Source organism: Lepidochelys olivacea, assembly GCF_965140295.1.
Source record: "Lepidochelys olivacea isolate rLepOli2 genome assembly, chromosome: 2".
In the NCBI taxonomy this organism is placed as follows: domain Eukaryota; kingdom Metazoa; phylum Chordata; order Testudines; family Cheloniidae; genus Lepidochelys; species Lepidochelys olivacea.
The window spans coordinates 109409777-109423342 of NC_140412.1; the positions used below are offsets into that span (position 1 = coordinate 109409777).

Genomic DNA, 13566 nt, shown 5'->3' on the forward strand with positions numbered 1-13566 from the left:
ACCTCACACCTACCCCTTATTCCCCCCAAGGCCACCACCTCACCTACATGTGCGTCTTCTCTAGGGTCCAGGCACCTAATTAGTGGAACCACTCCTGTGTGGCTCCACTAATTAGGTGGCTGGCCCTTCATTCTCTCGTGTGCGGCCACCCAGGTGTGCACCTTGGAGGGAACTATCCCTGGAGCACCTGAATGCAGCTTGCGGACCACTGGTGGTCCACGGATCACAGTTTGAGAACCTCTGTACTAAAGCTTATCTTAAGCTGAAGAGGAAACTATATTCCTTAGAAAGCTTTTACTAACTATAGGATAGTTAAGCACTAGAAAAGTTTATTGAAGAAGGGATGCTTGTGGAATCCCCATCACTGGAGGTTTTAAAGAACAGGTTAGAAAAACACGTCAGGGGTGGTGTGTATGTGTACGTGGTCCTACCTCAGCATGTGCGTGTGTACTAGATGACCTTTTGAGGGCCCTTCCAGCCCTACATTCCTATAGGCTAGATGTGCTGAAAATTGTATTTATATTCTGGGTTGAATGTGTGGATCACATGCTGTTTATCAGTACAATCTTAGTGTCATTAATAAGGTCAGGGGTAACAAGAAATAACAAGAAAAATACATAATGTGTCAGCTGTTTCCCAAAAAGTAGAAGTGGCATCTGACAGTAGGTATGAATAAACACCAACAACGACTAACTTTTGCAGAAGTGGGAGATAGCTCTTCCTGGTTATTCTATCCATGCCATTCAAAAAAATGGAATCCCTTGGCATTTTTTGTACAATTTCCCATCCTGAAAGACTACTCTTCAGCCGTATATACCTAAATTGTGTGACAGTTTCTACAGGTCCCACATTCCCTAGGGATTTTTGCCAGACACAAACCTGGGCAGCTGCAAGGTGAGCATTTACCCTTCAAGAGAAAAAAAGAGAACTGTACGAACAGCATGGGACAACCTTATATGGCAGGGACACCCCCTCTCTTCCCCCAGTGTTTTATTCTTGATAAAGTTGTGATGGGCATGATTAGCCCTAGAAAATGGTTTTTGGGTTTTTTTTAATGACTCGGTGTTTCACACGGGATGCGGGGGCATTAGATGCCAGTTTCCAAGTGAAGGGCTCCCCTCGCTTCACCCCTCACCCGCTGCTCCAGGATCATTTTGCCGAGGTGCGGACCAGCTGCCCAGAGACGCCTGCCAGGCAGCCCCTGCCAGCGGGGGGGAGGGGGGGGGCGGGAGTGTCTGTGCTTCCCCAGAGGCGGGCGCAGCCCCCGCAGCAGTAAGCGGGCCGGCGCAGGTGACGTTTCAGCGGGCGGAGTAACGGGCAGGAGCCCGGCGAGTGTCCCGCGCCCAGGGGCTCCGCTCGCTTCCCGCGCGCACCCAGCGGCCCCCGCGGCCCTCCGCGCGCTTCCACTGACTCCAGCTCCCGCCCGCTCCGGCCTCCGCCCAGCGCGCCGAGTGACTGGCGGCTCCGCCTATGGGCACGTCCCCGCTGGCTCCGGCGGGCGAGCGGGCGGGGTCTGGCCGCCAGCCAGCTCCCCCTCCAGCCCCGGGCGGTTGTCTTGAGGCTCCGCCTGGAGGATGCTGCTTCGGCCGCCGCCCAGTTCCCCCCGCCGAGTAGGAAGCCGGGAGCGGGCATCGCAACCAACCCGCGGCCGCCGGAGGGGCAGAGCCTAAGCGCCGCCGCCGCCGCTGCATCGGCCGGGCGCACGTGTGTGTGTGTGTGTGTGTGTGTGTGTGTGTGCGGGGCTCCGGCCGGCCCCGGCGCTGCGGTGGCTAGGAGCGGAGGGAGGCCCAGGCGGGAGGGATGCAGGATGGCAGAGGCACCCGGCGTCCCCTACCGAACCACGGGCTCCACCTTGCTGCACCCGCTCAGCCAGCTGCTGGGCATCCCGCTGGACCAGGTAAAACCGACACAGATGACGGGGATCAGGGGTGCCCCAGCAAGGGGCCGGTTGTGCCTGGGGAACGGGAGGGAGAAGACGTTGGGAGGAACTAATAACCTTCAGTATGATGCGACGGGACTGGAGATCTGGGCTAGACCAGGCTTATTTTGCAAGCTTATATGTGTATCAGTACATGTGTGTCAGACCACGCCGTACAAGAGTAATTTGCGACCTATTAGATACATTGCATGGGATATTTTACATAGGGCTCTGTATGTGAGAGAGGAGGTTTGCCACAGATCAGTTATTTCGTATGACATTTTGCAAAGGTGGTCTGTCTCGGTACCTCAAGAAACAAACCTAGGCAAGGTCAAAATGCACAGATCAGATAACTTGTAATGGGCATATATGTTAAAAGACAGATAAGGTTAATTTGAAAGGGCAGCCAGAAGAGATCAGAAAGTCAAGAATCTTTGTGATTTTATTTTTAAGAAAAAAGGAAAATGGGCACAACATGTGTACAGATTGCAGAGCAGACACTACTATTTTTCTCCACTTATGGCTTTAGATTCTGAAATTCAGTTTGTATTTTAAAAGATATTTCTTGTCCGTGCATAAAAACATACTTTTAAAACCCTGGCATAACCTGTGTAGACTTTGAGGAACTCAGGATGCTTTATTAGTTATAAATTACAACTATAATTATATGACATCAAATGTGTTAAAGGCATTTTACAGACAGCCTGAAGACAAAGTCCTTGCGCTGAAGATTTTACAGGGTAAATAGATATGTACGAATGAAAGATGGGGATGCTGTGTAGTAGAAAGCAAAGTGAGCAAGCACTGAAGTTTGGCAGGTGTCTTGTTAGTTCCACAATTTTTGTTTATATTTAAAAATAAATTCTGTTATCTGTCTTGTTAGCACTTATTTGAGCTATTATTACTTAGGTAGCTATACATGGCTCTTCCCACTGTTCAGAGTCATAGTATTCTTTAGGGATTAATGCTGCTACAAGTAGTGATATTGAACTAAATAAGGGAAAGTTTAACACTTTTTTGGGGGATGGTGATGGTGGTATTTGCCTCATAGTCACTTAGCAGCTGACTAACCAAAGCAGCTATTTGAATACATTTTGTGTCAGGGGACAGGGGTTGAGTGTTGTAGCTCATAAAATTGTAGCCAATTACTTCAGCTGTTGTTCCAGACTATACCTCCTTGGAAGGGAGATTAGGAAAAGGGACTTCCGTAATAATAAGGGACTGTTGATCCCCAAAATACCTGTGCTGAGATGTGTAATCAATTCTCAAAATAAAAAAAATATTAGAAAAGCATCTTACAGGAATGCAAGAGTGTTCAGAGCACTCATGCATGGCATGATATATGGGGTTGTGCTATCACATGTTCATTTGTAGGCTCATTGTGAAATTGACCTCTAAAAGGTAGAGAAAACATCGGTTGGTCTTTTCTCTTTATCATTTTTCAAGCATACACACACCTACTGCCCTTTCTACATTCTTTCAGCAATGAGGAAGTTCAGCCTGGAAGTTTGCTATATCAGCAGACTGATGTGTTCAGTAGTTGAGATTGTGCTGTGAGATAAACCAAGACAACAAAGATTTAGAGTAGGTGTTGAAATCAACAAAAACCAGGATATTAAGATTGACTTGTTCTCTTTTACTCATTCAGGATCTATGCACCGTTTTGGCTATTGTTTTTATAAATTAATAATAAAAAAGAAATTTTCAGCCCCTGCTCCCTTCCCCCTCAACTTAAACTCCTAAGGCTATACATGCAACTTTAAATTTGTGCATGCGTACAGATAATGTGGGGTTTTTTTACTAAAAAATAATATTTTTAAAAGATTGGTATTTCTAGTATTTAGTAACTACAGGAAAAAACAGGATTTATTGTAAATTCTACCTGTAAACCTATCTGTGAACGTATCTGCTAGTCCAGTCTGCTTACTTTAGAGGCAGGACAAAGAGTTTTTTTCTTTTTCTTCCTTTCTTATTTTTAAAGGTATTATGGGATGGAAACATTTTTAAAACAGTGTTAAAGGAACCATATACAAACAGTACGTATTGGCCGGGACGGCATACATCAGTGTACAGTACAAAGAGTATTCGACAGACTGACTGAAAAGTGAATAGCTTTCAAAAATATATTCCTCCCTTCAGTGAAGATGACATAAAGACTATATTCTCTATGGACAAAATTCACCACTTATCCCCCTCATTGCCCAAAGCCTGAATGGTCATTGTTTAGGGAACTTTATAGGGATTGTAGTGGACATAATGAAACACACATACACACGAGAGGGAGTGGGGTAGCAGGTAGGGTGACCACAATTGTTGGATGGAAATAAGAGAAAAAACGCATGAAAAATAAGGAACACCACTTTATTTCACTCTATTTCTCTTAGCATATCATATACTTGTCTCTCAAGCATATACTTTAGGGCAACAGAAAAATACAATGCAGTTATCATAAGCTTCAAATGAATGTGTAAAATGGTCAGTGTCCCTTTAAATAAGGAATTGGGTGGTCACCCTGTCAGCTGTAATGAGAGGGGCTCGTGACAGTTATGAAAGCCCTGTGTTATAATTCCTCCAGAATTTTTCAGAAAGATTGGGGTGATGTGCCTTCCTCTTATGGAATCTGCTTAAATATTTCTGCAAGAAGACTGATTCATGGGACTCATAAGAATACTTCTAAGATCTGATTGTTTTTTTTTTTTTTTTTTTTTTTTTGCCTTTGGAATGCACCAGCTTGTGCCAAGTGTCAAAGATTTTCAGATTTCCCTGAGGTAGGACATGCCCAGAGCTCCCCACAAGAGCTTTACACACCTAGCCTCTCTTCAAATGATATAGATTAAGCTCTGTGCAATAGTGTCAATATAGATAGGAACAAAATGCAAACACTTCCAACCTTTGTGCTAAATATAAGCTTGTTTGCCAGGTGGTGTTGCCTTCTTCCTTTGGTGGGGGAGAGGGTTTTTGTTTAAATGAAAAAATAAATATGGATTGTTCAGTTTTTAATCCCTTTTTTATGCAGAACTTGCCTCTCTGGCTAAAAGAACATAGCGTTTATTATAAATCGTGCGTATAAAGGGAAACATCTTGTAGGAATCCTTTATTAAAATATTAATGGTCCCTCCATGGCTTCTAAATCAGGCTCTTGCCTGTTATAAGGGAAATTAACCTTATGTGTCCTCTAGTCTACATGCATCTGTGGCTATGGGTTCAGTGCAGATCTTGAAATCTGTCCACACCCATCCTGCTCCCCTAGTGCCTGTCTGGAGCTCAGCATTGCTACTAAAAAGGGCTCTGGGAGTACCCTGCATGCCTGCTGTGCATCCACCCACCAGAGCACAATGGAATTGTGATAGTTTCTTTATATTGCGGCTCTTCCCTGGCCCATCTGCCTCTGGGAGAATTTCACCCTGCGATAAATGCCAGGACCACAAGCTGAGCTGGGGATGTAAAAATCAAGCTGTATGTGTTTGTTTTCTAACTTTCACATGACTCCTAATAAAGATTCTGCAGTCTGCCCTCAGCTGGCCATTCTGTTGATGAAGCCTGAGTTAAAATAGAATCTGGCATGTTCTTTCATAGCTGTATTGGCTCTGCTGTAACAACAATAGGGGAAAAATGTATGTAGGTAAAATAATCATCTTGAACAAGTGCGTGGAGCATATGTGTAGAGTAAGAGAATGACATTTTTACATAGTTTTTTTCCTCCTTTTTAAAAATGAAAAGATGAATCATGTTTCAAAATAATGCAGAGTTCTAAAGAGCATCTAATTAGTCAACACATCTAGAAATTAGACAGTACTAAAACTATTACTGACCAAACATTATATTAATATGAGATGCTAGCAAGGTTTGCTGGTTTACATACATAGTAAAGAGTTGCCATGTCTCCACATAAATGGTATATATTCTTTTTTTAATTGTAAGTTTCCATTAGATAACATATCCTTCTATTTAACAAACCTTTCATTAATTGGAGCATGATTCTGTGGCAGTACTTCTTTAGCTGCAAGAGTACCAGATGCAAAAGAGGATAAAAATAATACAGTGTTTAGGACATCATTATAGCCAGTAAAGCAAGCCTTGAATAGCTGATTTCTGTTTTAAAAATATTGGCTCACCACAGTATACACCTCCAGTAATATAAGGCAAAAGAACACTTCCACCTGATATGCTCAAAGTCACCAGTTCTACCACAGCCCCGCAGCGTAAATTGGAGTCAGATACAACAAATTAAAGAGCAGACTTGGAGTAATAGAAATCTTTTAGACAATATTAAGTTATAAAAGTAGATGTGCTTAACTGCACTGTACAAGTATGTTAAATGTATGTCTGCAAGGACTTGACTGTGTATTTTTATCCATGTACAATGCTTAACCCATGTACAAATGTTACAAATACAAACAAAAGATAAATATCTTATTAGAAAAAACGAGGAGTCCTTGGACTCCTTGTTTTTGCTGATACAGACTAACATGGCTACCACTCTGAAATTAGAAAAAACGTTACCACTCAAGGCTCCTTCACAGCATAGTCTATTTGATAACCCAAATTCCCTTTTCAGCAGCCCCCTCCACCCACCATAAATGCCCATCTCAAAACCTCAGTTTAATCCTCCCTGGTGAGCGTTTTAGCATGCCCCCAACTTAGTTTGACAGTGCCTGGATTTGTTGACTTTTAGCAAAGTGAGTTACAGTGTCAAGGCCTCTTCAGAGAGAATGCACTCCCACAGCTTCCCCTCCCTTTTAAACCAGGGGCCTTTTAGCTTGAGTACCTCCATTATCTGCAATTTCTGTGATATCACAAGGGAAGCAAGATGATCTTTCAGCCAGAGTTCAAACGGTTTAGGATTTGACTGTGTCCCTTTATCTATGGCGGTGTTTCCCAAACTTGGGATGCCGCTTGTACAGGGAAAGCCCCTGGTGGGCAGGGCTGGTTTGTTTACCTGCCGCGTCCGCAGATTCTGCTGATCGTGGCTCCCACTGGCTGCGGTTTGCCGCTGCAGGCCAATGGGAGCTGCAGGAAGCAGCGCGGGCCGAGGGACATACTGGGATAACATGATTTTGGTAATTTAAATATTCATGGTAAATAGGCCTAATGGCCTGTGGTGGGATGTTAGATGGGGTGGGATCTGAGTTACCCAGGAAAGAATTTTCTGTAGTATCTGGCTGGTGAATCTTGCCCATATGCTCAGGGTTTAGCTGATCGCCATATTTGGGGTAGGGAAGGAATTTTCCTCCAGGGCAGATTGGAAGAGGCCCTGGAGGTTTTTCGCCTTCCTCTGTAGCATGGGGCACGGGTCATTTGCTGGAGGATTCTCTGCTCCTTGAAGTCTTTAAATTACGATTTGAGGACTTCAGTAGCTCCGACATAGGTGAAAGGTTTTTCGCAGGAGTGGGTGGTGAGATTCTGTGGCCTGTGTTGTGCAGGAGGTTGGACTAGATGATCATAATGGTCCCTTCTGACCTTAGTATCTATGAATGATTGATGTTTTCTATGTGTGTTATACATGGTTATTAACACACCTATTTTTTACTTGAATTCATTCACTGCAGCTGGACTTCATGTTTGTGTCTTGGCAGCAGTTTAAATGGAACACTCACTCAAATGATTACAGGCCAAGCACACTTTCATCTAAGTCTCTGAACAAAATGTATTGGGGACGTCTTACTGACAGTGATTTGAATGGCTTTTGCACTAAAACTGCTTAGGCATCAGTTGTGAGGAGGATGTGTGATAGAGATTTTCCATTTGGATAAAGTATAAATCATCCTAAACTTTGGTCTCAAATGTAATACCAAATCTTTGTGGAAGCTCAGAAAACTTCAGTTAAATCTGTAGCTATCTGTTTTCAGTTTTGCCCTATTCTAGTCCTGGCAAGAACCAGGAAGAAGAGAGTGAGCTGAATTATCATCCACAAGCCCGTTTATGTGACATTTGTAGCCCAGCTTTTGAAAAGGTCTAAGCCCTGGTCTACACTAAGACTTTAGGTCGAATTTAGCAGCGTTAAATCGATTTAAACCTGCACCCGTCAACACAATGAAGCCCTTTATTTCGACTTAAAGGGCTCTTAAATCGATTTCCTTACTCCACCCCTGACAAGTGGATTAGCGCTTAAATCGACGTTGCCAGCTCGAATTTGGGGTACTGTGGACACAATTCGATGGTATTGGCCTCCGGGAGCTATCCCAGAGTGCTCCATTCTGACCGCTCTGGACAGCACTCTCAACTCAGATGCACTGGCCAGGTAGACAGGAAAAGAACCACGAACTTTTGAATCTCATTTCCTGTTTGGCCAGCGTGGCAAGCTGCAGGTGACCATGCAGAGCTCATCAGCACAGGTGACCATGATGGAGTCCCAGAATCGCAAAAGAGCTCCAGCATGGACCGAACGGGAGGTACGGGATCTGATCGCTGTTTGGGGAGAGGAATCCGTGCTATCAGAACTCCGTTCCAGTTTTCGAAATGCCAAAACCTTTGTGAAAATCTCCCAGGGCATGAAGGACAGAGGCCATAACAGGGACCCGAAGCAGTGCCGCATGAAACTGAAGGAGCTGAGGCAAGCCTACCAGAAAACCAGAGAGGCGAACAGCCGCTCTGGGTCAGAGCCCCAAACATGCCGCTTCTATGATGAGCTGCATGCCATTTTAGGGGGTTCAGCCACCACTACCCCAGCCGTGTTGTTTGACTCCTTCAATGGAGATGGAGGCAATACGGAAGTAGGTTTTGGGGACGAAGAAGATGATGATGATGAGGAGGTTGTAGATAGCTCACAGCAAGCAAGCGGAGAAACCGGTTTTCCCGACAGCCAGGAACTGTTTCTCACCCGAGACCTGGAGCCAGTACCCCCCGAACCCACCCAAGGCTGCCTCCTGGACCCAGCAGGCGGAGAAGGGACCTCTGGTGAGTGTACCTTTTAAAATGCTATACATGGTTTAAAAGCAAGCATGTGAAAGGATTACTTTGCCCTGGCATTTGCGGTTCTCCTAGATGTAGTCCTAAAGCCTTTGCAAAAGGTTTCTGGGGAGGGCAGCCTTATTGCGTCCTTCATGGTAGGACACTTTACCACTCCAGGCCAGTAACACGTACTCGGGAATCACTGTAGAACAAAGCATTGCAGTGTATGTTTGCTGGCATTCAACCAAAATCCGTTCTTTATCTCTCTGTGTTATCCTCAGGAGAGTGAGATATAATTCATGGTCACCTGGTTGAAATAGAGTGCTTTTCTTCAGGGGACACTCAGAGGAGCCCATTCCTGCTGGGCTATTTGCCTGTGGCTAAACAGAAATGTTCCCCGCTGTTAGCCACAGGGAGGGGGGAAGGTTGAGGGGGTAGTCACGCGGTGGGAGGAGGCAAAATGCGACCTTGTAACGAAAGCACATGTGCTATGTATGTAATGTTAACAGCAAGGTTTACCCTGAAAGAGTGTAGCGACTGTTTTATAAAATGTGTCTTTTTAAATACCGCTGTCCCTTTTTTTTTCTCTCCACCAGCTGCATGTGTTTCAATGATCACAGGATCTTCTCTTTCCCAGAGGCTAGTGAAGCTTAGAAAGAAAAAAAAAACGCACTCGCGATGAAATGTTCTCCGAGCTCATGCTGTCCTCCCACACTGACAGAGCACAGACGAATGCGTGGAGGCAAATAATGTCAGAGTGCAGGAAAGCACAAAATGACCGGGAGGAAAGGTGGAGGGCTGAAGAGAGTAAGTGGTGGGCTGAAGACAGGGCTGAAGCTCAAATGTGGCAGCAGCGTGATGAGAGGAGACAGGATTCAATGCTGAGGCTGCTGGAGGATCAAACCAGTATGCTCCAGTGTATGGTTGAGCTGCAGCAAAGGCAGCTGGAGCACAGACTGCCACTGCTGCCCCTCTGTAACCAACCGCCCTCCTCCCCAAGTTCCATAGCCTCCACACCCAGACGCCCAAGAACGCGGTGGAGGGGCCTCCGGCCAACCAGCCACTCCACCACAGAGGATTGCCCAAAAAAAAGAAGGCTGTCATTCAATAAATTTTAAAGTTGTAAACTTTTAAAGTGCTGTGCTTAAAGTGCTGTGTGGCATTTTCCTTCCCTCCTCCACCACCCCTCCTGGGATACCTTGGTAGTCATCTCCCTATTTGTGTGATGAATGAATAACGAATGCATGACTGTGAAGCAGCAATGACTTTATTGCCTCTGCAAGCAATGATTAAAGGGAGGAGGGGAGGGTGGTTAGCTTACAGGGAAGTAGAGTGAACCAAGGGGCGGGGGGTTTCATCAAGGAGAAACAAACAGAACTTTCACACCGTAGCCTGGCCAGTCATGAAACTGGTTTTCAAAGCTTCTCTGATGCGTACCGCGCCCTCCTGTGCTCTTCTAACCGCCCTGGTGTCTGGCTGCGCGTAACCAGCAGCTAGGCGATTTGCCTCAGCCTCCCACCCCGCCATAAACGTCTCCCCCTTACTCTCACAGATATTGTGGAGCACACAGCAAGCAGTAATAACAGTGGGAATATTGGTTTCGCTGAGGTCTAAGCGAGTCAGTAAACTGTGCCAGCGCGCCTTTAAATGTCCAAATGCACATTCTACCACCATTCTGCACTTGCTCAGCCTGTAGTTGAACAGCTCCTGACTACTGTCCAGGCTGCCTGTGTACGGCTTCATGAGCCATGGCATTAAGGGGTAGGCTGGGTCCCCAAGGATACATATAGGCATTTCAACATCCCCAACAGTTATTTTCTGGTCTGGGAATAAAGTCCCTTCCTGCAGCTTTTGAAACAGACCAGAGTTCCTGAAGATGTGAGCATCATGCACCTTTCCCGGCCATCCCACGTTGATGTTGGTGAAACGTCCCTTGTGATCCACCAGAGCTTGCAGCACTATCGAAAAGTACCCCTTGCGGTTTATGTACTCGGCGGCTTGGTGCTCCGGTGCCAAGATAGGGATATGGGTTCCGTCTATAGCCCCACCACAGTTAGGGAATCCCATTGCAGCAAAGCCATCCACTATGACCTGCACATTTCCCAGGGTCATTACCCTTGATATCAGCAGATCTTTGATTGCGTGAGCTACTTGCATCACAGCAGCCCCCACAGTAGATTTGCCCACTCCAAATTGATTCCCAACTGACCGGTAGCTGTCTGGCGTTGCAAGCTTCCACAGGGCTATCGCCACTCACTTCTCAACTGTGAGGGCTGCTCTCATCTTGGTATTCATGCGCTTCAGGGCAGGGGAAAGCAAGTCACAAAGTTCCATGAAAGTGCCCTTATGCATGCGAAAGTTTCGCAGCCACTGGGAATCGTCCCAGACCCGCAACACTATGCGGTCCCACCAGTCTGTGCTTGTTTCCCGAGCCCAGAATCGGCGTTTCACAGCATGAACCTGCCCCATTAGCACCATGATGCATGCATTGTCAGGGCCCATGCTTTCAGAGAAATCTGTGTCCATGTCCTGATCACTCACGGGACCGCGCTGACGTCGCCTCCTCGCCCGGTATCGCGTTGCCATGTTCTGGTGCTGCATATACCGCTGGATAATGCGTGTGGTGGTTAATGTGCTCCTAATTGCCAAAATGAGCTCAGCGGCCTCCATGCTTGCCTTGGTATGGCTTCCGCACAGAAAAAAGGCGCGGAACGATTGTCTGCCGTTGCTCTGACGGAGGGAGGGGCGACTGATGACACGGCTTACAGGGTTGGCTTCAGGGAGCTAAAATCAACAAAGGGTGTGCCTGTACATCAAGGAGTATTTCAGGCAGGACTGCACGGAGGGTTCCAATAAGAAATGGTGCACCTAAGTTATCGTTGTTATTGGAACAAGGAGGTTAGCCTGGCCTCTGATTGATACATGGCTAGATTTACCTCGCTGCACCTTCTCTGTGAGTGAGTGCAGTGTGATCTAGACAGGGGAGGAGGCAAATGAGTACAAAACAAATCTGGTCTATTTCTTGTTCTGACCCACTCCATCTATCTTTTACATCTTTGGCTGGCAGCAGACGGTGCAGAAGGACTGCATGCCATCCACATCTCATGGCTGCTCGGCAGAAGATGGCACAGTACGACTGCTAGCAGTCCGTATCGCCTGCCCGCTCACCATAAGACGGTTCAATAGGACTGACTGCAGGACTAAAGAGAATGACCTGCTCAAGTCACTCCAAATTTAGTCCCTGCGCCCATGTCTGCCCAGGCGCTCCTGATCGACCTCACAGAGGCGACCAGGAGCACCTCAGACATGACGATGACGGCTACCAGTCGTACTGTACCGTCTGCTGCCACAAGGCAAGGGGTTGCTGCTACTGTGTAGCAATGCCGTACCGCGTCTGCCAGCACCCAGGAGACATAGGGTGACGGTTACCTGAGCAGGCTCCATGCTTGCCGTGGTATGGCGTCTGCACAGGTAACTCAGGAAAAAAGGCGCGAAATGATTGTCTACCCTTGCTTTCACGGGGGGAGGGAGGGAACGGGGGCCTGACGATATGTACCCAGAACCACCCGCGACAATGTTTTAGCCCCATCAGGCATTGGGATCTCAACCCAGAATTCCAATGGGCAGCGGAGACTGCGGGAACTGTGGGATAGCTACCCACAGTGCAACGCTCCGGAAGTCGGCGCTTGCCTCGGTACTGTGGAAGCGCTCTGCCGAGTTAATGCACTTAATGCACTTAGAGCATTTTCTGTGGGGACACACACACTCGAATATATAAAACCGATTTCTAAAAAACCGACTTCTATAAATTCGACCTAATTTCGTAGTGTAGACATACCCTAAGAGACCAGATAAGAATCAGGTCTAAGAGACCGGGTAAGAATCTTTGGTAAGTTTGTTGAAATTCAAGCTGAACTGTCCATATTCTGAGGTTCATCGGTCACTAATTTGTTTAGATTTTTCTTCCAGGCTGTGTAGCATAGAGCAGAATGAAATGAATCCTGCCTTAATACCATGGAATGGACTAGATGACCCACTAGAGATTCTTTTTCCTAAATGAATCTAAAATAATCTTAATTGGGATGCTGTGTATCATAACAAGGAGTAAATCGAGAAAAATGCAACAATTTATTACTGATCAAATTAACTGAGTTTAGGACTCTAGTCTTGTTGTAGGAGGGTTGTTCCCAGGATATTAGACAGACAAGGTAGATGAGGGAATATCTTTTATTGGTCCAACTTCTGTTGGGGGAAAGAGACAAGCTGAAGAAGAGCTCTGTGTAGCTTGAAAGCTTCTCTCTTTCACCAACAGAAGTTGGTCCAATAAAAATTGTCTCACCCACCTTGTGTCTTTAGAATCCTAAACAGATAAGGATTTTTGACAGAGAAGTAAGTGAGTTAGTAGATGACTTTAACCTGAAACATACAACTACATTTTGTGGCTAGAAATTAAATTTTTGTAATGGGTGCAAGTGGGAATGAGATGGCCCACACACAAATTTTAATGCTGTTTTTTTAAATACAGGAATAATTGTTAATGTCTGTCCTGAACTGTTACATTTCATTTAATTCTTTAATGTGCTGCACTCTGAAAATGAAAACTTGATTTGTTATTTTGAATAGCAGTAGCACTGTTAGATTTTAGGATAAAAATCAATGATTAAAAAAAATCAGATTTTTTTAATTTAAATCGTATTTTTTTGATAAAATGCTTTTTGAGGAAAAATCCTATCTAAAGATAGTTAATATTAATGATA

The 13566-nt window shown here is 45.6% G+C and overlaps 1 protein-coding gene across 1 annotated transcript in view; it reads left to right on the forward strand.

Annotated features, from left to right (window-relative positions):
• The first annotated feature begins 1408 nt into the window (after positions 1-1408).
• Positions 1409-13566, forward strand: part of MBOAT1 (membrane bound glycerophospholipid O-acyltransferase 1) — a 90845-nt gene continuing 78687 nt past the window's right edge. Inside the window, exon 1 of the mRNA XM_084620976.1 lies at positions 1409-1897. Within this exon, the coding sequence (XP_084477102.1) occupies positions 1808-1897 (90 nt within the window). The 5' untranslated portion in view covers positions 1409-1807. The remainder of the gene's footprint in view (positions 1898-13566) is intronic.